This window comes from Pelophylax lessonae, assembly GCF_965119305.1.
Source record: "Pelophylax lessonae genome assembly, chromosome: 13".
NCBI lineage: Eukaryota > Metazoa > Chordata > Amphibia > Anura > Ranidae > Pelophylax > Pelophylax lessonae.
Genome location: NC_138780.1, coordinates 65,501,967 through 65,528,084, shown reverse-complemented (window position 1 = coordinate 65,528,084; position 26,118 = coordinate 65,501,967). Strand labels below are relative to the sequence as shown.

At 43.3% G+C, this 26,118-nt stretch overlaps 1 protein-coding gene across 2 annotated transcripts in view; it reads left to right on the top strand.

The window, feature by feature from the left end:
- The window catches only part of INO80 (INO80 complex ATPase subunit), a 362,932-nt gene extending 343,244 nt beyond the window's left edge, over window positions 1-19,688 (top strand). For both annotated transcript variants that reach the window (XM_082275733.1, XM_082275734.1), the window contains 6 exons: window positions 161-263; window positions 14,385-14,473; window positions 14,634-14,789; window positions 15,247-15,406; window positions 18,121-18,333; window positions 18,450-19,688. In XM_082275733.1, the coding sequence (XP_082131859.1) occupies window positions 161-263; window positions 14,385-14,473; window positions 14,634-14,789; window positions 15,247-15,406; window positions 18,121-18,333; window positions 18,450-18,664 (936 nt within the window). In that variant the 3' untranslated portion in view covers window positions 18,665-19,688. The remainder of the gene's footprint in view (window positions 1-160; window positions 264-14,384; window positions 14,474-14,633; window positions 14,790-15,246; window positions 15,407-18,120; window positions 18,334-18,449) is intronic.
- The last annotated feature ends 6,430 nt before the right edge of the window (window positions 19,689-26,118 follow it).

Here is a 26,118-nt window from a genome sequence, read left to right as displayed (position 1 = left end):
AAAAAAAACGAGACTTTACAATCACTTTAATTTTGTTTTTATATGGGAAAGCATCTTTTTTTTTTTTCTCTGAAAATGCATACCTAATTCTCAAAGCTGCAATAATTATTATTTTTTCTTCACAATCATTGGAAGCCTTTTTTTTTTCTTTTCTATGCAGATTCAACGAGTGGTCATTTCTGGAGGGAATTTTAAACCAGACACTCTTAAACCAAAAGAGGTTGTAAGCCTCCTTCTGGATGATGAAGAGCTGGAGAAGAAATGTATGTAAATTTAGGGTTTCTGCTTGAGCCTTGGTCTTTCTCCTTCTTTCAACCTTAATATGATACTAAACACACACTGTTTAATTTACAGTAACCCTTCTCTTACTGTATGTTATCGATGGCACTGTAATTATTTTACCTTCTTTTCCAAGGGATTATACAGCTGTCACATAACCCAGCTCTTTCCCAGCCTGTCCGTCTAGCAAGAGGAGCTTCAATTCCTCGGCTGCTGGTCACATTTTTAAAATAAAATAAAAAAACAGCTTTTGGAATAAGGAGTAAAAATAATTCATATCAATAAACGGTTTTAAATTGTCATACAAATATATTTTTGGAATTAAATCTTTATTCATTTTTGGCACTAACATGGTGTGGGTGAATTTCTGTGAGTTACAGGCTGTCACGCCCATTCAGCCTGTATCTTAGAATAAGAAGGAGGTGAAGTGGTTAGCGGACATGGAGGAGGAGGACGAAAGTGGGCTGTTTATTTACCACTGTGTATACGCCCACGTGTGTGACTCTATGGCCACACGGGCTGCTCAGATGTGATGGGGAGATAATGAACAGGGTAGAAAATACACTAAAAACTGAGCATGTTCACTAGCTGCCAGCACGGTTTTCAAAATTCCCAGCTGCACTGGGAACATGGACAGGTGAAACAGAGAAGAGCAGGATCAACCAGGTTTTTTTGCAGAATACAGAAAAAATCCCATACTGAGTATGAACAGCTTGTAATACACCGTTTATTGATAGTTTTTAATGATGTTGGTTTATTGACACTTTAAGCTCCTAAGTATTCATTTTGTTTTTTTTTATTTTGGACAAATCTTTGATTTTTCAGGACTGATGGGGCATTATTTTGGTAGCAGATTTGGATACACATTTTTATCTCCAATATAAGGAAAAAATAGAAAAAACATGCATTTCTCTTTCGTTCATTGATGGACACAACTCCTGATTCTTCTTAACCATTGGATTATACTGCCCCCTACAGGAGTAGGACACTAGGCAGGAAAAAACTTGACTACGCCTATGAGCAGTCCCAAGGGGTGTACACCCACTCTCAGCTATAGGAATTCAGTTTTTTTCTGCCTAGTCAGGCCTAAGGACCTAGTTCCTTGCTGGGATCGCTGGTCCTGGAAATTTTTTCACGTTAAATTGAATTTTTTTTCTTTTTATTATTATGTTCCTGTAATAACTACAATTAAGTGCCGGACTGGGCGACAAACTGGATAATATAGATATATGTTAATATAGATGAGTGTGCCAATTCGTTTAAATGCACCACACCCTGAAAATAATTACAAAATTGTTTCCAAGAATTTTAGGGCTTTTAAGGTGCCAATAGATCAGAAAACCACATAATAATATTAAAATAGTCAATCTTTTATTATAGAAAAATATAAAAACATTAATAAAAGCAATTATCAATCTTGTTGGGACAATACCACAAACAATTCCTCAATATGTTTCACTATATATATGTATATTTTCTTCAGAAAATTTAGTATGGATAATGCTCATACATGAATTGCCGGATCATTTTAATGATCCCTATAGTGAGTGATTTGTCTGTAAACTTCCAGAAAATTCTTTATTCTTTTTCAGAAAACCCAATTAAGGACCCTTAGGATTTTAAAATGAATTCCAGAGGGATTGGATATCAGTGCACCATTAAGGCCCAGAGTATTAATACACCATGTATCATTTGTTGGTTGCAAATCACATCTCACTGATAGTAATGAAAACTTGTGCCTGAACCAGGAAGAGGAGGTTATAATAATGGCTTCCTCTCCAAGAACAATAAATGCTGGAATATCACCTACCTAAGGTGTCCTGTCTTGGTGTATTCACCTCTCCCAAGGTGTAGCAGATCCTTAGGGTCCCCCAAGTCTGGCCAGTGAACGCATACAGCCTGGAGCTCCGCGCTAGGTCGGCCGCGACATAGCCCCACTAGACAAGGGCTGGCCTGCCAGTTAAATGTCTCGCGAGGACGTATACGAACTGGCTTCGGCCTGAGTCACAGCGCTTCCTCCTGGCCGACAGCACCCACATTACGATGGAGCGGTGTCCTGTCCGGAGCGTTGCCCACTCTGTTCCTGGTATGGTAAGTAGCTGTCCCCCCACTACCCCTGGAGGGTTTTGGGGTGGACGTGGGCCCCTCCCTGGGATGGTCACATCCCCAGGTTCCTCTCCCTTTCCTCCAGCCCCTCTACATTTTCAGTCACTTTGGGTCTTTCTGGCCCCCCCCCCCTCCTCCCTGGGTGGGTTTATGAGCTGGCTGTTGCCACATACTCTTAATGGGGGCTGGTTGGAGTTGCTGCTGACCGGGCTGCTGATTGGATTTTTCTGGTGCACAATGAGGGGTTGAGCAGAGTTCCCTGCCATCCTGGGGGTTGGTGACTAGGGCAGGGATGTCCTTCGGGCTCCTTGCGGCTATTGTTGGGCTGAGGGAGCAGATAGTTTATGATCTGCGAAAGCTTTGGCCGCGGCTTTGACGCCTACTACTCGGAAACTACGTGAGGCAGCCCCTGTGAGCATGGCTGAAGCCACTGCCTCCCGTTTGGGCATCTGCCTTCCCCTTCCCTGCCCCTGGGGGGTCGGCTTTGCTGAGGCTCACGTCCTGGCGGCTGTGCGCTCCCAGAAATTTGCTATATCCTTATGAGGATATGCTTGCTGTATCTTTATGAGAACTTACTGCTTTAAAGGTGGACTGTCCCACCTGTAGTGAGCTTGCCAGTTTTTAGGTCAAATTGGGTTACTTTCATTCTGGTTGAGGAGTCTCTGACCTTTACAGGTCCAGCTAATAGGAGGGCAGATGCTCTGGCCCGCCATATGTGAGCTGTGGCTGGTTCGGCAATTAGGCTGGTAATTACTATTGCATTGGTGTCGCAAACTCTGACCGAGTGGGCTAAGCTTTTACGCCGGGACCTGGAAAAAGAATAGCTTCCCCCATGTCTTTGCGGAGCTGGCAGACCAGTTGGTCTAGGGCAGTGATGGCGAACCTTGGCACCCCAGATGTTTTGGAGCTACATTTCCCATGATGCTCAACTACATTACAGAGTGCATGAGCCTCATGGAAAATGTAGTTCCAAACATCTGGGGTGCCAAAGATCGCTATCACTGGTCTAGGGGCTACAGTTTGTCTGTGATGCCTCTTTGGATGTGACTCCTTTGATTTCTAGGCTGTCTGTATCAGCAGTGGTCCTTCAGCATATTGTCTGGCTGAAATGCTGGTCTGCGGACTAGACTTCTGAGAAGGCCTTATCTGATCTCCCTCTTGTAGGGGATCGCCAGTTTGGAGCTTCCTTGGATGACCTTGTTAAGTGTCTCACAGACTACCAAGGGCAAGGAGCTACGTCGTAGACGTAGGCCATTCTCCTCGGCTCCTAAGTGGCCTCTTCGTCTCTCAGAATCTTAAGACCAGGGATCAAAAGTCAGGGCCTCTTTCAGAGGTTGCAAGAGGACCTTGTCTGGCAAGCCATGAGCGGGCTCTTCCAGACCTGCGGACAAGGCTTCCTCTGCATGAAGGGGTGCCCTCATCCGGATCTGGGGTAGTGGGGAACATTTTTGCTGGTTTCCGGATCCATGGACCTCCCTGGTACAGGTCAAGTGGGTCCACAAAGTTATTCCATCAGGCTACAATATCAAGTTTGAACTAAAAAATATATAGAGGGGTGGTTCCTAGAGAGGCCTCTGAATAAATACCAGGGAGATTACTCAGACTAGAGGGTGTCTGCAAATGAGCCCATTGATCCCATCATATTATATACAAAAAAGGAATTCTGTGAATGTGATGGAAACAAGGTTGCCTCCAGAACATTCACAGGGAAAGGGGATCAGATATAGGCGCCAAAAAGGACACTAGTGGTGACTGAGTAGTGGTAAAAATTAAACAATAAGTTTATTAAGGCACTTATGCCTGGTGAATGAACAAAGAACAGGACTGGACACAAATACAATATAAAACATTAAAATCATGTACATACAATCGATTGCATCACCACAGACCTGAATACAAAAATTGTTACAATATTGGAGTGGTTCAAATAGGGACCAGGGATAATGTAACCAACCGGGAAGTGAGGATATATGATCTACAGGGTAGCTGACATCAGTCACAGGTATGCCTGTGTAGCAGAAAAAGGGTCGTTGGAAAACACCCAAAGCTCAAGCCTGTAGAAAGATAATGGGTTCCAATTACTCAAAATCCGGTGTCAGATGGAGAATTTAAGGATAATGATGTAAATGTGGCTATTGTGAAAATAGTCCAAAATAGATAAAATAGGCTCCAAAAGACAGTATAAGCCCTGAAAAAAAGAACCAAACAAAGTGCAGGTATAATTTCCTCCTTGAAGATGTCATGGGCACTGTGTATGGAGTTAAGTCCGTTCAGGGATTGCTCATCATGACCGAATGGAGGTGGGGGAAGAGAGCAAGAAGGTCCTCCGTGCCGAGTAGATGAGGGGAAAAAAAAAAACCATGCAACGAACAGACCAATGGTTACAGGTAGTCCATACCTCCGAGTGTAAGGTGGCGAAGTCCCGGCAATTACCGGCTGCTAGACAGCGTAAACCCGTTCAATGTTCGGTGCTTGCTCCAGCCTCACTTCCGCGTAGTGACGGACGGGTCAGAGGTGGCCGGCCCTACGTCACATCCGGTGGTTGGCGAGCAGCACAATCAGGGGAGCCGTAGCTGAGCCGCGGTTGCGGGGATCGCCTAGATACTCAGGAGAGCGTGGTCCGGGTGGTACAGTCCAATTGGGAAGCTTGCTGACGCGTTTCACCGACCTACGTCGGTTTCATCGGAGCTGAGTTTGGTCTTGTCCTCTGGAAAGGTTTTTTTTCCCTTCCAACATGCACTTGCCCCCAGATCGCTCCTGGGGGTCTCTTCGGGGCAATGCAAAACTTGTTACTTCAAGGGGTGATTGTTCTGGTTCTTACTTCAGAACATTTTCAGGGGTTTTTTATTCAAACCTCTTAACAGTCCAATTCTGGACCTCAAGGCGTTAGGCTGCTTTGTGCGAGTACAGAAGTTCCGCATGGAGTCCATTAACATGGTAGTGGCACCCCTACTTCAGGGGGATTTCTTCTCCCTTCTATCGACATCAAGGATGCCTTTCCTGCACATTCTAATATGTGCTGGCTTCCTCAGTTTTGCAGTGTGGAGCATTATCAGTTTGTGTCGCTGACCTTTGGTCTCACTTTCGCACCTCATGTCTTCACAGGAGTGTTGGCCCCGGTGCTGGTATTGTTTGAGTCAGCGGGGGATCGCGGTACTGGGGTACCTGGACGATCTTCTTCTGCAAGCGGAGTCTCCGACTGCTTTGATGGACTACTGGAGATTGCTCTGCGAACCCTGAGCGAGTTTGGTGGGATCCTGAACATTCAGGGGTCTGCTTTGCTTGGTTCTGTCCACAAAAACTGGACTATCTGGGTCTGAACTCTGCCTCAGCCTGAGTGTTTTTTTCCGCTGCCCCAGGTGGCCTTCTTTGGTGGCTATCACTTCTGCATGCGAGGTGTCGGAACTGACAGCGGTATCCTGTCGTTCACCTTATGGTGATTCGCAAGGATAAGGTGGTGCTTTGCCTTTGTCCAGGAGCTGTGTCCGTCAATGAACATCGAAGAAATGGATTTTACGGTAAGTCAGAAATCCCATTTTTGTATACTTTTTCCCAACACAGCTTTTATGCTTTTTATAGCTTGTAAAACAGTACAATCAAGGTAGCTTTCTGACTCAGAGGATATCGCATAAGTAAAAAAGCTCTGTGTTTTTAGTTTTTTTTCCCCTTTCAACATTATGTTGCAACATGCACTGGAAAAAAGATCTGTTTACATACTCTGTTAGTATAAAATTAAGATAAGATTAAGCCAGGTTTGGCAGACAGAAATTGGCACAGTTGGGACATTTTCACAGGTTTGCAACTATTAAAAATCTGAATGAGGCTATGCTTTCTTTAGTATTTAACTCTAAGAAAGTAAATGTAAATGTCATTAAGAGCATCTGACATATTTGTTGGACACTGAGGATTATTTAGAGTCGGGGACCTTTTTAATTGATTTAGTTATCATTTTTAAAATCAATTTATTTTCCAAAACCTGGACCAGCCCCATGCACCTCAGAGCACTTATTATGTTATATATATATATATATATATATATATATATATATATATATTTTTTTTTGCTTTGCCTAATCTAGTAAACATTCAATAGATCACTATTGCCTATTGCAGTGATCTGCAGCTACAGGGAGAAGCAAGGCAGACAGACCAGCTCTGCCTTATTTAAAGATAGCTGATGGACGCACAATAAATGTCAGTAACTTTAATGATTTCACCACACTTTGCATTCAAACACATTGCATCATTTTTTCTTGCACTGTGCTGCTTTGGAGTGCTATTTTTAGCACTCTGTAGCAGAGTTACAAACTTGGTAAAGTTGAATAAAGATCAGGGCTGGTGCAAGGATTTTTGTTTATTTAGGCGAAGGTGCAATTTAGCGCCCACCTCAAACATTCAGTGTCAGGTGTGATAAAGAGGGGGGGGGGTAACAGAGAGAGGGGGATGACAGAGAGAGGGGGGGAGGGTGAGAGAGAGAGGGGTGACAGAGAGATGGGGGGGCTACAGAGAGAGGGGGGGAGGGTTAGAGAGAGAGGGGTGACAGAGAAAGAGGGAGAGAGGCATGACAGAGAGTGAGGGGTGGCAGAGAGAGAGATAGGGGAATGACTATGAGAGAGACAGAGAAGAGGGGGGGTGACGGAGAGAGGGGGGGTGACAGAGAGAGAGAGAGGGGTGAAGACAGAGAGAGAGGGGGGTAGATAATTTTCTTTATCGTACGTCACAGGCCACAGAGCAGCTATAATAATTACTATCTGGGTTATATGCCACCTATGGGTGAATGGACACTGGCAACCAAAAAGACAGGAAGTCCCACTCTATATAACCCCTCCCATACAGGAAGTACCTGAGTTTTTTACCTCATTGTCTTAGAGGTGATGGTCATGGTTGGAGAAGCTCTCCATATTTTTAAAGCGGAAAAAAAATCACGGTACAATCCCGGCTAACATCTCTGGATCCAAGGGGATTGGCAATCCGATCCATCCGAAAGTGGAAGACTAAAAGGATGGCACCTGAGCCTTGGTAAATGGAACAAGGTATTGCCTGTAAGGCGAACCTCTTGGGCACTGGACCCTGGGATCCAGACCCTTGGTAAGACTAACTCTAAAAGCATTCTGGCAGAGTGTCCTACAGGTTCAAGGGAATGGCCCCAAAAATTAGGGGGACCAGGTCCTTGAAGGTCAACAAGTAATAGAACCCACTGTGATGGGTGAAGAATGGATTCTAGTTATGAGCAGAATCCTGCGGCGGGAATAGTAAGTTCACTTTAATTATGATGCACTGTTACCTTTTAACAGATATCGGGTGCCATGTTTTATGTCTCCACTAGAGGCAGTATGCGTATGTAGCTGTGACCTGCGTACCTTGGATGCTTGGATGCCTTTTCTGCTCTCAACCCCCCTGATGCTTGGCGGGCAACCGGACTATGTACACCCCCGCCCACGCATCCGCTTACCCTCTGTGGCTCAGGTTCAGGGAGAACCTTTGCTGGCCATCTCTGCTGGGGGAGATTGCGTATGCGCACAAGGTCAGCCTATTTACGAGCATGCACATGGAGCTGTGAGGGAGCATGTCCATGACGCGTTGGCGTGCATGCGGGCGTGCACATAGCATGCCGCACATGCGCAGTAAGGGGCAGGGACGGCGTGGCATTTGAGGAGTGTTCCTGGCAGCATGAGCTTCTTTCAGAAGCTGGATGGGACACCGAGCAGCTGCAGCTGGGTTTGTGAGTTGATATTAGGCACTGACAGGTTCTGTTACTTTGGAAAAAATGTGCTGCGTGTGATAAGCTGTTACAGCTTGGCACAAGCTTTGAGTACACTAAAGAGTACCTCAAGTTTTCTTGTCTTGAGCAATGTCCTCCCTGAAAAGGAGTGAGGGGGGGCACAGCGGGAAAGGGCACAAGTGTGCCACCGTCAGGATTGGAAGATCCTAGCCATGAATCCTCTGTGTTAACCTCCCCTGAGAGGCCAGGGGCTACTGGCTAATCTGAGCCATTACGGTTGTCAGGCATAGTAGCCACATCTAGTGCTTCTGTCTCAGCCTACGTCACTAAGGGCGATTTGGCATCAGCTTCAGCCGGCCTTGAGGGAAGAAATGCTGGCATGATTGCTTCAGTATCACAAGGAGGGAGGAAACATGATAGATCCTCCTCATCTGAGACCCCCCCCCCCCGTTTTAATCCAGGAATGGGCAGAGTTCCCTGTACTTCTAATCCCAGGCAGTTTCGACTGCCTCAGCCGTCTGGATCTTGAGCCAAGCCTTCAGGTCAAGGGCAGAAGAAATCCTAGGCCCAGAGGCCTACCAAGCCTAGCTCTAAATCTACCTGGTGAAGTAACACCCCCACTCAGTCGGGTGCGGGGAAGGCTGCTGCAGTTCTCGGAAGCCTGGTTGGAAATGATTCAGGACAACTGGGTTATTTACACAGTCTCGCAGTGGTACAAACTAGAATTTCGGGTGTTTCCTCATCCTCGGTTTCAAACATACCTGCAAATCCTCTAAAATGAAGATCCTTCTTTCTATCTCTGGACCATCTGCACATTCTGAATGGAGTGAATTCGCTCAGTCATGGCCTCTCTGCAATGAGGAGAATTTCTAGCATCCATAGACATCAAGGATGCATACCTTCATGTGCCAATTTTTCAGGCCCATCAAAGGTTTTTGCGCTTTGCAGTGGAAGACCTCCACGAGTGTTCACAAAAGCCCTAGCTCCAGTATTGGCTATTCTAAGGTCTCAAGGGATAGCAGTGGTAGGATACCTTAATGATCTATTACTTATAGACCATTCGGCTTCTACTCTAAGCCAGATAGTGTTCCGGGCAGTTCAGTTCTTAGAACATCTGGGTTGAGTTCTGAATTTGACAAAGTCAGAGTAGCAGCTGGTTCAGAGTTTAGAGTATCTAGTTTGGATTGTAAGAGGGAAAAAGTGTCCTTGTGTACGCCTTTGTACGAGGTTGCTAAGGAAGATGGTGTCCTCATTCAAAGCAGTTCCTTATGCCCAATTCCATGCCAGACCTTTGCAGAATAACATTCTGTCAGCCTGGAGCAAAGTTCCAGGCCCTAGATTGTCGTACCGAGGGTACGTCAGAGTCTAGGTTGGTGGATGGTAGCCAGGAATTTGGAAAGTGGAAAATCCTTTTTTCCAGTAGTCTGAAAGGTGGTGATTACAGGTGCCAGTCTCCAGCTGGAGAGCAGTTCTGGAGGAAGCCACTGTCCAAGGGAAATGGTCCTGGTTAGTAAGGAGCTTCCCCATCAATATTCTGGAAATCTGAGCGGTTTGTCGGGCATTAAGGTACTGGACTCCCAGACTTCAGCGGTTGCCCTGTCAAGTTCTTGGTAAAAGCATATAAAGTAAGTATTATCAGCAATGCCACGGCTGTGGTCAATATCAACCATCATGGGGGCACCAAGAGTCAGTCAGCCCAGAAAGAGGAGGGTCATGTCCTATCCTGGGTGGGAAAATTTGCTCCATGCCTGTCGGCAGTTCTCATTCCAGAAAAGAATAGAGAATATAGAACTGGCAGGCAGACTTTCTGAGTCGCCAGGGGAATGGTCCTTATATCTCGAGATCTTTGCATTATTTACAACAAGTTGACAAATTTAAGTCCAGGACCAGGAATCCGCTCGGAGTCGGAGTGGATGCCTTGGTGACTCCCTGGGAGCAGTTCTTCCTGATCTCTGCGTTTCCCCCACTTCAGCTGCTGCCACGACTTCTGCACAGGATTCAGGAAGAAGGGTAACCAGTAATCCTGGTGGCTCCAGCTTAGCCCAGGAGGATTTGGTATGCGCAAATTCTAAGGTTGGCGGTGGGTTCTCCCACTGCGTCCGCATCTGCTCTCTCAGGGTCTCATATTCCACCTTGCTTTACAATCTGTAATTTGACGGTTTGGCTATTGAAGCCTGGATTTTGAGGGAGCGGGGTATATTTGGTCCTGTAGTCTCTACCGTGTTAAACGCTAGGAAACCAGTCTCTAGGGGCATTTATTACAGAGTCTGGAAGTCTTACATTTCTTGGTGTGAGGCCAGGAAGCGACATCCCCGTAAAAATATAAAATCGGGAGAATTATAGCCTTCTTGCAAGTAGGGGTAGATATGAAGCTAGCCTTAGGCACTATTAAAGGTCAAATTTCAGCCTTGTCAGTCTTTTTTCAAAGACCGATTGCTTTGCATTCCTTGGTCCGAGCCTTTATACAAGGGGTGCTACGTATGCTTCCGCCAGTTAGGCCACCGTTGTGTCCTTGGGATTTAAATATGGTCCTGGCGGTTCTACAGAAACAGCCTTTTGAGCCCATTCGGCATATTCCTCTGGTTCTTTTGACCAGAAAGTTAGTCTTTTTGGTTGCAGTAACTTCAGCTAGAAGAGTATCAGAGTTAGCGGCTCTTTCTTGTAAGGAGACATTTATGATCTTACATCAAAATAGGGTGATTCTACGTCCACACCCAGGGTTTGTGCCCAAGGTGGTGTCCGCTTTTCATTTCACAAACCAAAAAATTGGTGCAAAGCACCTATCTCCTGCTCTCTGAGTAGTGTGATCCTCTATCCACCTCAGCTACAATCCTGCAACTGCTGAGAACTTTCGACTCGGCATCACTGGATAACTTCGGCCTTGCAGCCCCTTACAAGACCAGGGTAGTCTCAGACCACTGAAAACGAAAAACAAACACAAGGGCGCACCGGCCTAGTGCATTATCCTCTAAAAAAGGTTTATTCAAATAAAAGGTATAACAATACTCACAAACAAGTTCTTGGTAAAAGCATATAAAGTAAGTACGTTATTATCAGCATCAAGATCAAAGGATGTACCGTCCCCTGAAGCTGGAAAGGCTTACGTGTTTTCGAGGCTTGGCCTCTTCCTCATAGCCTCAGTAACCTGTCTAAGCCTTTGCTTTATATACTAGATAATGTCCTCTTGAACATGTTCAACAGGTCATTGTCTAGTATATAAAGCAAAGGCTTAGACTTGCTACTAAGGCTATGAGAAAGAGGCCAAGCCTTGAAAACACGTAAGCCTTTCCAGCTTCAGGGGAAGGTACATCCTTTTATCTTGATGCTGATGACAACATACTTATTTGATATGCTTTTACCAAGAACTTGTTTGTGAGTATTTTTATACCTTTTATTTGAATAAACCTTTTTTAGAGGATAATGCACTAGGCCGGTGCACCATTGTGTTTGTTTTTTTGCTTTTCATTTGAATCAGGACATTATACTGCCTTCTTTCTTTCCAAATCCTCAAACAGCAGAGGAAAAATTGTTACATTCTCTAGATGTAGTACGTGCATTTGGGGTCTATTTGAAGATGTCAGCTCAGATTCGAAAGACCGACCTTTTGTTCATACTGCCAGAATGGCCCAGGAAAGGGCAGACATCATCTAGGTCTACAATTTCTCAGTGGATTCGCCAGGTCATTATCCAGGCGTATGGTTTAAAGGGGAAGGTTCCACCTTTTCTGGTAAAGGCACAATCTACCAGAAGAGTAGGTTCTTCTTGGGCAGTTCGCCATCAAGCTTCTATGTGCTCAGATTTGCAGGACCTCTACTTGTGGTGTTCAGTACTTATGTTCACTAGATTCTATCAGGTGGATGTTGGGACTCAAGAGGATTCTGCATTTGACTGCAGGCAGCTATGTAGATCTTTTCAGTCTGATGGCGGTTTTTGTCGTATTTAGTGTCCACCTCCCCTCAAGTGCATTGCTTTGGGACGTCCCAGATAGTAATTATTATTGCTGCTTTGTGTCTCGAGATGTACAATAAAGAAAATTAGATTTTTCCTACAGCTTACCTGTAAAATCGTTTTCTTGGAGTACATCACGGGATACAGAGGTCCCTCCCCTCTTGTCTGGGATGTTTATTGCTTGCTACAAAACTGAGGTACTTCCTGTATAGGAGGGGTTATATAGAGGGAGACTTCCTGTCTTTTGGTTGCCAGTGTCCATTCACCTATAGGTGGCATATAACCCAGATAGTAATTGTTATGGCTGCTCTGTGTCCTGTGATGTACTCCAAGAAAAGGTTTTATGAATGTGGCCCAGTACAGAAAGCATAAAGTATGAGGATATTACTGCAGTATGCGTGAATAGGGCCTAAAACTTCGTAATATCCAAGCCATCCTTACTATGCAACCTTACCTGAGCATTGCAAAAAACACTATATTGTGGAAGGCAGTGCACTCGCAGCTTTTTATAACACATTCAGATTAAAGCCTCCTTCACATGTCTGTTTAGATTAGGCCACTGAATTCCAGCAGCAAGAATCAATTGGATTCTTGTGTATGAAATGACTGGGGCATGCAAATAGCAGTGGCTGCTCAGCTTTTTTTAAATAACGACCGGCTGACCATGGCTGCAGCTGTTCTTATGTAGTCACACACAATGTGGTTATCTGTAGGTGTCTGAGCTTGGACACAGTTGATAAATACTGCACTTGTTGCAGCTGTGTGCATGAACCCTTAGCATGAAGTGGTACTGTGCAGAGTTCATACATACAGAATAAGAACACGTACTGAGAATTAAACCCAGCATTCAGGACAAGAGAAGTGGTACTGTGCAGAGTCCATACATACAGAATAAGAACAGATACTGAGAATTACACCCAGCATACAGAACAAGAAAAGTGGTACTGTGCAGAGTCCATTCATACAGAATAATACAGAATAACAGCTACTGAGAAGTTTACCCAGCATACAGGACTAGAGAAGTGGTACTGTGCAGACCCCATACATACAGAATAAGAACAGATACTGAGAATTAAGCCAAGCATACAGGACAAGAGAAGTGGTACTGGGTAGAGCCCATACATACAGAATAAGAACAGATACTGAGAATAACTCTCAGCATACAGGACAAGAGAAGTGGTACTTTGCAGGGTCCATACATACAGAATAGGAACAGATACTATGAATTACACCCAACATACAGGAGAAGAGAAGTGGTACTCTGTAGAGTCCATACATACAGAGTAAAAACGGATACTGAGAATTACACCCAACATACAGGACAGGAGAAGTGGTACTGTGTAGAGTCCATACATAAAGAATAAGAACTGATATTGAGAATTACACCAGGCATACAGGACAAGAGAAGTGGTACTGTATAGAGTACATACATACAGAATACAAACAGATACAGAGAATTACACTCAGCATACAGGACAAGAGAGGGGGTGAGAGAGAAAAGGAAGTCAGAAGAAGTGAGAGGGGACAGAGCAAGAGAGAGGGGTGAGAGAGAGAGACCCTTAGCCCTGTCTGCAGTCCCTCTTGTGCCCCCATGTCCCAGTACCTGTCTGCTGGATTGTGTATGTGATGCTCAGTACAGTAACTTTCATGCCAGCAGAATTTTCATGATGGCCAGCAGCAGGCAGGACCCATTGTCATGGTCACAGAGGTGCTCTGCTCCTTCCAGTGGATCTACGTGAGGTGGAGCAGTCCCTTGCTGCCTGCGCCTCCTACCTGTCCTTATTCTCCTGGCCCCCGGTCAGCCTGGCCTGGGAGCAGAGAGAAGGTTGAATGACTGCAGGAGTTCCAGGCTCTGGCAGGTGCCTGGGATGCTGTGCCCGCTGTTGCTCTTATCTTCGGAGGTCTTCTCCCTCCTGGGCTATTGGTGCTTGCCCTGGCCTCACTGCTCTCCTTCCCTGCCTGCTCGCATTTTGGAGATGATAGCTGGAGCCGGGTGATGTCATTCTGCCTGCACCTTGCCGCTTTCACTGTCCCGCTCCTCTTTTACTGGACCAGGCCCCTTCATGACTAGGCCCCTATTGGCCCCAGCCCCTCGTGCAGTGCCCTGAAGGTCAATGAGTCCCTGCATTAATCCAGGCCTGGCAAAGGGGCATTTTTAATGCCAACCCCCCCTCCCAGCTGGGTGCCCAAAGACAACTGCCTTATGGTGGTGCCAGCCCTGATAAAGACACAAGTCTTAACCTGTGTGGGTGTATAAGAGTTCTAAAGAATGAGTTGTGGTGTTGATTGATGTGTAAGCAGTTACCTATATAGTATGTTCTGTTTTTAGTACGCCAGAGGCAAGAGGAGAAGAGGCAGCAAGAAGAGACCAACAAAGTGAAAGAGCGCAAACGAAAAAGAGAAAAGTATGCAGAAAAGGTAATTGTTCTTTTCTCTTCGCTTATTGCTGTGAGTTCACATGTTCTTTGTTTTGAACCATTCCAAGGTTTATGTTTGTATGGTTACTATAGCATATATATACCATATAAAATTTTTGATATAGAGTTGCATTTCAGCTTTCTTATTTATGTGTTTTCAGAAGAAGAAAGAAGATGAGATGGATGGAAAAAAAAGGAAAGATGGAGTTAATCTGGTTATCCCTTTCGTTCCCTCAGCTGATAACTCAAACCTATCTGCTGATGGAGAAGATTCCTTCATCAGTGTGGATTCTGCAATGCCAAGTCCCTTCAGTGAGGTCAGTGTAGTTTTAAAATAGAAACCAAGTCGTGTGTAACAGTGTTGATTAATAGCAAAACTAAGGGCTAGAATATACAGTTGTCACCCTACGGTTCTCATTTGACTGTTATATTAATTTAAAAATGTATTTGAAACATGATCTGTCAGGAAAATCTTCTATTAATAGTAGGGCAGATTGATTAGTATTATAATTGTGTATCAGAATATTAATACTAGTAATAGGGTACATTCACATGTGCATTTTGCCACAGTGCAAATCCCTGATTTCTGCTGCTTAGTTTGACAGCTGCAAGCAGCTGACAGCCTGTCCGTTGAGGCTCGGAGACCTCTGCTAGCTGCTTGCAACTGTCAAACCCAGCAGCAGAAATCAGTAGATTCCTGCCTCTGGGACATGCACCATGATAAAACACATGTGCGAACATACCCTTACTATTTCTGTTCTTTATGATGTCTAGATATCCATCAGCAGTGAACTTCACACAGGATCAATTGCAATGGATGAGAGCAGTAATGACATGCTGGTGATAGTGGATGACCCTTCTTCTTCAGCTCACCAATCTAGAGGGACAAACTCTCCAGCATCTGTTACTGGTTCAGTCTCAGACACACTTAATGGTGAGTGGTATTTGGGTGAATCTTTCGATTAATATTGTGCTCTTTGTCTGTTTTAGCCACCTCCCCCAGTTTTGTTAAACAATCTTTTTATAGTCTGTTGTCAACTGATTCAGAGAGATAGATGAATTGTGACCATTGAAAGAATCCAACATATACCTGTGTCTCATCTGTTCTGTGTTTGTGGCCATTTAGGAGCACCACCCTCATAATGCATTGGCTTCAGCTTTTGATTCTATTATGTGACCTGTATTGGCTTCAGCTTCTGATCCTGTCTGTATATGTATCCTGTTACTCCTGGATATGACACTGTCTGCTATGTACTTACAGCTTTGTTCCTTCCTGTCTGTTTGTGGTTGTCGAGCTTGCAGCACTAATTTCATCGAAAATAATTTTCGTCATAATTTTCATCAGCTGAATGTTTTCAGTGAGAAAATTGAAAGGAAAATAACATTTGAATTAAGTAAATTGCTTAAAACTTTGCTACAGATCTATTCTAATTTTTTAAAAAATAGGAACAAGGAGGGGCAGGGGGACTTTTAAAGGGGATACCGTCATTAGACCAATAATCAAAGTACATATGGGGTAAAAAAACAATCTTTATTGGAAGAAACCATCATCATATATAGAAGAGATTGCTGTATTAAAAAACATAGATACTGTATTGCAAATATTGTAGGTAGCATGCACAGAAACCCAAGGGGTAACATAGGTTTGATGTAGTGATGAACGTTGATGCCCATACACTGGCCCAACATGTTTCGCGGGTGACCGCTTCTTCAGGGGCATATACACAGATAAAGGGACATCACAGATGCTACCAGAAGAATGAAAAAGAACATGATGAGTGGAACAAAATATCACACAAAACATAATACATGCAGTACATGAGTATTCATTTGAGATGTAGGGGTCAAAAGGAGAGGCTCACATGTGAGCCTCTCCTTTTGACCCCTACATCTCAAATGAATACTCATGTACTGCATGTATTATGTTTTGTGTGATATTTTGTTCCACTCATCATGTTCTTTTTCATTCTTCTGGTAGCATCTGTGATGTCCCTTTATCTGTGTATATGCCCCTGAAGAAGCGGTCACCCGCGAAACATGTTGGGCCAGTGTATGGGCATCAACGTTCATCACTACATCAAACCTATGTTACCCCTTGGGTTTCTGTGCATGCTACCTACAATATTTGCAATACAGTATCTATGTTTTTTAATACAGCAATCTCTTCTATATATGATGATGGTTTCTTCCAATAAAGATTGTTTTTTTACCCCATATGTACTTTGATTATTGGTCTAATGACGGTATCCCCTTTAAAAGTCCCCCTGCCCCTCCTTGTTCCTATTTTTTAATGAATTTTGGGACGTGGATACCTTTACTTCAATATCCATCTAGGATATATATTTCTGTTTTGGAGCTTGTCTGTCTTTTACTATTCTAATTTTTGTCAATGAATGAAAACAGAATGAAAATATGAGGGAGGAACATTTACTCACCTGACCTTCCGCTTTCCTCGGAGCTCTGTCTTTCTGTTAAAGCCCTCTTACTCTAATGGCAAGCTGTATTGGCGGAGAAACGCAGGCTTTCATCAATCCTTTCCCTTTCTTATGCAGTTCCACACATTACACGCATATACACTATCTCTTTGGCATTCTCTGCTGGTCTTTTCCATCCCCAGCCTATAAAAATAGCACATTAAAGTTTAAACATGTATTGCACTACCACATAAGAATAAATAGGGGGCATATGCTAAGCTGCTGAAAGAGGAAAATTAAGAAAAAGGAAATTCTTACTTTTTTTCTTAATATTTAATGTTGGTAATATATTCAGATATTATGTGCAATGGTATTACAGCCAATAGAGTTTTCAGGTTGTTTTTTATTTTTTTATTTTAAAGTTGTTCTTTAAATAAATGGCCAGCTAGGCTATCCTCTGGCTTGCATACTGGTGCAACAAGTATCTTTCGAAAAAATACACAAGGGTTCCCAAATGTGTGAGGCTAGCCACTTCCAGGAGCCTGTGCATTACAGGCTGACAGTGGCCGCAACTGTCTATGGTTACTTGTGTCCAGGTGATCACCGACAGACAGCTGTGGCCATTGACAGACCTGTAATTGCTTTGTACAGGCTTCCTGGCCATTGCTGTCCTAACACACCCGGGCTTCTGGCAAAGTTTTTCTCAAGATGCTTACCACACCACATCCTATTTGGCTGTGTGAATGAAGCCTTAGATGTGTTTACATAATGCCCCACCCGTGAAACTTCAGCTGATTTGCTAAATTCACTCCCCTCTTATCATCTTTATGTAGTGGGGATTCGCTATTAATTATGATAGTAGTCGAGCTTGTGAATTATTTTCCAACAATGACTGACAAAATTTAATAACAGTTTTGAATAGATAATAATTGAAATGATAATGCAATTTGTGCTGTACATGGTTTCAAGTCTCTTGCCCAGTACTGCAGCTTACCTCATCAGCACCTTTCTGTTGTTTCTGCAAAACACTACTTCTTTGCTTAATAAAGAGAGACACACACACAATGGAAAATCCAATTGACTATATCTTTACTGAAACTGCAAGTTTTAAAGAACTTTATAGTCTTATAAAAGAGATTTACTACTTGTCATGGAACTTGGCACATTGCTCTCATAGTATGTAATATTATTTAAGTGTTGGTCTTAATCCTTTTCTTTTTTTTTTTTTTTATAGGAATTTCCAGTCAGGATGCACAGTATGGTGGCCGAGGATCCTCAAATCGCAATAGAAATCGAGCCAAAGCTGGTGGAATTGGCCCAAAAGGTGGAAAATCTCGAAGTCGCAAATCCACTGCTGGCAGTGCAGCAGCAATTGCCGGAGCAATGGCGGGGGCAGCAGCAGCATCTGCAGCAGCTTATGCAGCATATGGATACAATGTATCAAAAGGTAAGTGCCAGCATTCTGTGCAGTTAATGAGAAAATCTATTTGATTCTGTCTTGAACTGTTGTGTAAACCTATTTATTTTGTTTAGTTTAATTAGAGTAATTTGCTCTTTCTGCAGGTCTACCAGCAAATAGTCCCATTCAGACTTCTTTGTTACGAACTTCTGGCATTTCAGACTTTGGCCCATTAAACACCTCCTCTCCAGTTAACTCACCCATAAGTAAAGGAAACAATGTATCTGGCACTTCTAAAATGAATAACCCCCTCTGCTTAACTCCGGAAACCCCAACACGAAGACACAGTAAATCTGCTGGAAACCAAGGGGGGCTGTAAATTTCTGAAGCCTATGGGCATGTTCATCCAGGTAGTTCTATTAATCAAGGTCTTTTAAAATGGACAGCCAAAGATCTACAGGAGGACATCCTCAAGCACATCCTATGTCTGTGCATACCTCACAGATTCTGAATTCTATTGCCTTAAACTAAGGCAACCTTTGACGAAACAACGACTTACAAGATAGAGTGTCCCTGCAGAAACATTTCATGTGTCTGGCACCAGTTTGGGATACCTGGATCTCAGTGAGAATCCTTGGCCCTGAAATCAATAGACTTGTAGCAGGTACGGTGCTGTCTAAATGCTCCAAAAGCATTCACTGTTGTAAGCTCATCAGTAACGCAGTGGCTGTTTTTCAATTTATTTTTTACCTTTCCTGAAAACAAAATGAGCAGCTATTTTGCAAGAGGCTTCCAGCTTATAAACTTTTAGTAATCAAGAGGCTCATCCTTCATTTATTTTGTGCAACATTTTGAAGGCCATATATGCATAACTGCTGTGTTCTGTTCATCAACTTAAACCTCAGTCATGTGTTGAGTTTCAATACAAACGCTAAATGCATTTCCAGGAGCAACACAGCGTGGTTTTATTGGAAGACACTTTGTTAACAGGATGTGGTTGTTGGCTGATGCCTCCTACCTTCTTTTCACATATGCAGAATTATTGCTTTCTGTCTCAGTCTTACCCAGAGATTAAGAATTAGAACCTCTGCATTAGCTGCCAATTACTCTGTGAACATTTGATGGCTTAAAACCCCCTTGCTGCAGCTTGGACCTGCAACAAAGTGTAAAGATAAAACTCTGCATTTATTTGCACACATACATTTCAGATGCGCATATCACAAGTGTGTGTAAGTACACAACAGTGGGAATCTAAGCAATGCAATGCCTTTTCTTCTTTTCCTCTTTACAATGTGTTGTCTATTTTTATATCTAATTTGTATATATGTATAAAAAGAGGCACATCTTTCTTTTACTAACTGGAGACAAAACAAATCTGAATAAATGAAAGATAATTTTAGGTACCTTTTGCAGTTGTATTTTCCACTTATTTTTGTATGTCAGACACATGTTTTTATTACACCTATATTTCTACTTGTGTACACAATCATGGTCATTTGATACAATTGATACAGCAGTCATGTCTTTTAAGCAAAAAATTGAGAAATGTACATAACTGGCAATGTGGTGAGAAAAATTAGATTTGTTTGGACGCTTCTAGATATATATAGTTTGGATTTTCTTCTAGATATAAAATATGTCATCTTATATACCCATAATGACTATGGGAACATCAGAAGAAACTAAACAAGATGACTACTAGAAGGGGATTGCTTACTTCCTATGTATGCTGTATATACAGTATATGTATGCATGTGTGTGAAAATTTCCATTTATTGTCTAGATGTGGTCTATGCTTATTTCAAGAAGACCAGTTCCCTTTTTGTAATCCTGGATGTTCCCTGTACGGGTGTACTGACTTTTCATTCCACCATCTTTAAGCGACCCAGGCAGACCATCATATGGTTTCAAGGACTGTGGAGAGCAAGATTCAGAGGACACAACTGGGGACATTAGCGGTAGGGTGTTCAGAGCTCCTAAACCCAAGGTGGGTATGGGGAAAAATCACAACAGCAGCCTAAAAACATCAAACGAGGATATATGTAAACGGTCAAAATTACGAGGTTTGTATACCAATGCCAGAAGCCTGGCCAACAAGATGGGAGAGCTGGAGCTGCTGATGTTTGAGGAGGACTTAGATTTTGTGGGGATAACAGAGACGTGGTTCGACAGCTCTCAGGGCTGGATGGCGACCATTGAGGGGTGTTCCCTTTATTGCAGAGATAGAGAAGGTAAAAAAGGGGGAGGGGTATGTCTGTATATTAAGATGTACATGTAAATATGAGGGATGATATTAATAATGGAGCTATGGACGAGGTAGAATCCCTATGGGTAGAACTTCACAGGGTAAGGTAATATTGGGCGTATGCTATAGACCCCCCAACCAGAGGGAGGAGGGGGAGGCGGACCTCCTTTTACAGATAGGATTGGCAGCAAGGATGGGAAATGTCATTATAATGGGGGACTTTAATTATCCAGATATAGACTGGGCAGAAGGAACCGCACATTCAGCCAAGGCTCGGCAGTTCCTAAATGTTTTGCAGGACAATTTCATGGGTCAGATGGTGAATGCTAAAAACAAAAAAACTATCGGCGCAAACCTGATCTGTGATGTACAAACACTGTATACAAAATAAATCACTGTGCATGAAATAAATAGTGCATAAATTAGTACAGAAAATCAGAATCATCAATGTGCATAAAGAAATACCCGGCAGCATACACCAATTGTGTTCACACCTCACAATAAATCATATAAATACAAAAACGTGATGCGCCAGAAGTGCACTAAATATTCCTATAATGATGATATTAGATAAAAAGTCCATATAAATAATCCACTGTGATCGTGCTCAACTCCAATAAATTGTGTGTAAATGTCCAAGTGTCCAAATCAAAATTCCAATCCCGTGAGAAATATACACCAGTAGTGAAATCCCTCCACCTGAAAGATTGGCCTCTCACCTCAGTAGGGACCCAAACGGGCCAGCATAAGCCTGTATGAGGGTATAGGACTCCTAGAATGACTCTCCAGCCTCTCACCTCCGGAGGTCCCGGGACATGTAGTAAGATAATAAAGGCAAATCTAGTGCTCTCCGTTTGTAAACTGTTTCAGGCTTTATTAAGTAAAATAAAGGCAACTCACATGTTCAAGGCACTCAGCCGTGCCTGCTAGTATAGCGAGTGTTAGCGTTATCCACCTGGGAGAAGATCGGCCAGATGGTGAATGCACCGACAAGAACCAATGCGGTACTTGACCTACTGATTACCAACAATACAGACCTGCTCACGGATATAGAAATACGGGGCAACTTAGGAAACAGTGACCATTAGGGATGCACCGAAATTAAATTCTTGGCCGAAGCCGAATAATAATGAAATGCTTGGCCGAAGGCCGAATACCGAACGCGGTGTTTCGCATTTTTTCCATTTATTTATTTTGCCAATTTTTTGTCCTCTCTCTTGTCCTCTCGTGTCTCTCTCTCACTCTCTCTCTCTTGTCCTCTCATGTCTCTCTCTCTCTCTCTCTCTCTCTTGTCCTCTCATGTCTCTCTCTCTCCCTAAATGTTACTGTAGGGAATGGGATTCAGTGCACACTGCAGCCTTGTACCATAGGGTTAATGTTAGTGACACTGTAGGGATTGGGAAGGATGCTGGAAATGGAAATCAGGAAGCATGCAGGCAGCCTTGTAAATTTTAATTGCAGATACAGGGCACTGGGCAGGTCAGGGTTAATATGGTAACATCAATTACTCAGTGACAGTCAGTCAGTGTCAGTGTGGACTCGATCAGATTATACAGTGACAGACAGTCTCTCATAGTGGTGGTAGTAGGAGGCTGGAAGTGGACAAGTAGGAGCCTGGAAAGGAGCACAGCCGCATACATACATTACTCACTCGTGCACTGCAGCCCGCCCCACACATTCAGTGAGTCTTACTCTCCTCCCTAGTTTTTTCAATGGCACATTCAGGAAGCCAATCACGCCGTGAGTAGCGGCACAGCGGAACCAATCAGGTGTGCAGGCACGCGTGATTGGTTCGCTGTGCAGCTAATCACGGCGTGATTGGCTCTCTGAATGTGCCATTGAAAAAACTAGGGAGGAGAGTAAGACTCACTGAATGTGTGGGGCGGGCTGCAGTGCACGAGTGAGTAATGTATGTATGCTCACCGCTGAAGTGTCCCGGCTTCACGGAAGTCTGTGAGTCCTCCTGTCCTCCTCCGAGTCCCTTCCCCCTGCGGCGATATGAATATCGCCTACGGCCACAGAACGATAGTCGATATCATATCGACTATCGTTCAGCCCTATTGTTCGGCACAAAATTATTCGGCCTTTTGACTTATTCAGCCGAACACCGAAAGTGCTATTTTTTCTATTTTCGGCCGAATAATGTTTGGCCGCCGAATATTCGGTGCATCCCTAGTGACCATAGGTCAATAAGTTTCAGTATTAATCATAGTAATAGGAAACATAAGGGTAATATAAGAACACTGAATTTCAAAAGAGCCAATTTCCCAAAACTGCGCACTCTGCTAGAAAATATCAAATGGGATAGAACCCTGGGAACAAAGAACACGGGGGAGAAATGGGAGTGCTTCAAGAACATACTTAACAAAGGGATTGACCAGTGCATTCCAAAGGGAAATACATTTAAAAGAGCAAAACTAAACCCTGGGTGCCTAAACTCTAACATAAAAATGTATATAAATGCTAAAGAAAAGGCCTTCAAAAAATACAAGACTGAGGGGTCATTGGCAGCATTCAAGCATTACAAAGAGTGTAATAAGAAATGTAAAGACAAAATCAAGGTGGCTAAAATAGAACACGAGAGACATATAGCGGAAGAGAGTAAAAAGAACCCCAAGAAATTCTTTAAGTATATAAACAGTAAGAAAGCGAGGCCAGAACACATTGGCCCCATAAAAGACGATAAGGGAGTTTTGGCCACAGAGGACAGGGAAAAGGTGGTAGTGTTAAATAATTTCTTCTCTTCAGTCTTCGCAAAAGAATCGGGGGGCTACACTAACCCAGCTTGTAAGGCCAAACTAAATAATACACCTCAGGAAGTACCGCCATGGCTAACAGAAGATAGACTTAGAACTAAACTAGAGAAACTTAACATAAATAAATCACCGGGACCGGATGGCTTGCACCCGAGGATTCTTAAAGAGCTCAGCCAGGTGATTGCCAGACCATTATTCTTGATCTTTAAGGATAGTTTACAGATGGGTATGGTGCCAGCTGATTGGAAAAAAGCCAATGTGGTACCAATATTTAAAATAGGCCTGAGATATAGGCCGGCCAGCCTTACATCAGTAGTCTGCAAGATTTTGGAGGGGATGTTAAGGGACCACATACTAGACTTTAGTAATGAAAATGGTATTATTAGTAGTAATTAGCATGGATTCATGAAAAATCGTTCTTGCCAAACCAATCTATTAACCTTCTATGATGAAGTGAGCTGCCACCTAGATAAAGGTAAGCCTGTGGATGTGGTGTATCTGGACTTTGCAAAGGCCTTTGACACCGTTCCCCACAAGCGCTTACTATTCAAACTAAATAAGGTAGGTATGGACCATAAGGTGAGTAACTGGATAGATAACTGGCTCCAGGGGAGAGTGCAAAGGGTGGTGATTAATGGGGAGTACTCGGATTGGGCTGGTGTGGAAAGTGGGGCCCCCCAAGGTTCTGTCCTGGGGCCAATCCTGTTTAATTTATTTATAAATGATCTAGAGGAGGGGATATCTAGTACAATATCAGTATTTGCGGATGATACTAAACTAAGCATGCCAATATCTTCTATGCAGGATGTGGAAACCTTACAAGCGGGCCTGAACAAAATCATGGGGTGGGCAACTACATGGCAGATGAGGTTTAATGTTGAAAAATGTAAAGTAATGCACTTGGGTGCCAGAAACCAGAAAGCAAGCTACTCACTAGGGGGGGAACCTCTGGGTTAGTCTAGGATGGAAAAGGACCTGGGGGTACTGGTAGACAACAGGCTTGGCAGTGGCATGCAATGCAAAGCCGCTGCAAGCAAAGCCAACAGAATACTGGCATGTATAAAAAAGGGGATTCACTCCAGAAATAAAGAGATTATTCTCCCGCTCTACAAGACTCTGGTCTGGCCACATCTGGAGTATGCTGTCCAGTTCTGAGCACCTGTCCAAAGGAAGGATGTTCTGGAACTGGAGAGAGTCCAGAGAAGGGCAACAAAAATAATTAGGGGAATGGAGGACATCAGCTATGAGGAAAGACTACAAGCACTGAACTTATTCTCTCTGGAGAAGAGACGATTGAGGGGGGATATGATATCAATGTACAAATGCTGTACTGGCAACCCTAGCATATGGAAAAACCTATTCAGAGAAAGGAAATACAATAAGACACGTGGCCACTCACTAAAACTAGAGGAAAGGCGGTTTAACCTTAAAATACGCAGGGGCTTCTTCACTGTAAGCGCAGTAAGGATGTGGAATTCTCTTCCGCAAACAGTCGTATCAGCAGGGAGCATCGATAGTTTCAAAAAACTATTAGATGGGCACCTTAGAGACCACAACATACAGGGGTATACAATGTACGGTTAACAGTAGACACACACACACATCATAGGTTGAACTGGATGGACTGATGTCTTTTTTCAACCTCACTAACTATGTAACTATGACCTCATCTTCTTGTGGAGAGATCACTCTTAGCTTAACTAGTGTGTTATTTTATGTTATTGTTTTATCTTCTGATTCTTCAACGGTTCAATCATCTCCTTCGCTGCATTCTTATATCAAAATAGAAGAGCTGCATCCAGAATTTGGCAATTATGGCATTCATCAATGATTGGGTTGGATCATAACACAATAAAACATATTAATATGGGTTCAGAGATGATTATATACGGATATCAATAAAACAATATACAGTTGGTGCACGATTAGCAAAATTCATATGTACAATCGGGTACATGATTGTATTATATAAATTGCATCCCAAAAGCTCTACGGATTTCATGGAGAATGCTCCACTTCTTCAGGAGCAGATGCAATGGGTAACTGTAAAAAAGTATATGAACAACATTGTAATCTGATAGTTAAAAAAAATAATAAAGGAAGGGGAGCAGGGAAAAATAAATACACCCCAATGAAAGAATAAATTAGGGAGGAGCAATGTGTCCACCAAAGAAGTCACATAGTGGGACACTAAGGTTATAAAAACAGCTTTATTAGAAAAATACCAAATCAATATTTGTCAGCAAAAGTACAAATGCCTTCACCTCACCAATGTTAAAACAATGACAACGCTGTCAATGAGGGGGTAAGCAGCTGGGTATGCAATCGATAAAACATACATCCAGTCACTTCTCCTTCTCTCTGTTTTCCTATGCTACTGCCCAATAAAGCACAGGATTCCCTAACTTGACTTGTCTCAAGGTCAGCCCTTTCCTTTCCTATCACTGGAAAGTGATAACGAAAGATGCCAGTATTTCAGGCCCTCATCGTCCAAGAAACATGGCTACCTGTGGAAGCCAAGCTCCCCAAAAACATCCTGAAGCTTGAGCAACTGAGAGGCCTATGCAACACTGGAACCCCCCCCTCCCCCCCCCACACCATCTGTGTGGACACTCAGTGTGCAGTCACAATGCTTCAAAGAGACAGCTTCAGACAGATGGATGGAATCACTATTTGTCCTTAGGACATCAAAAGGCACACAGTACTTCCAAGTCCACCATCGCTCGATGGATAAAAAAAAAAAAATCAGCTCTCTTGAGCTTACCCTCTCAAGGACAAATCACCTCCTGTGCTTTTATGCTCCCATTTTACCAGATCGATGGGAGTTTCCCA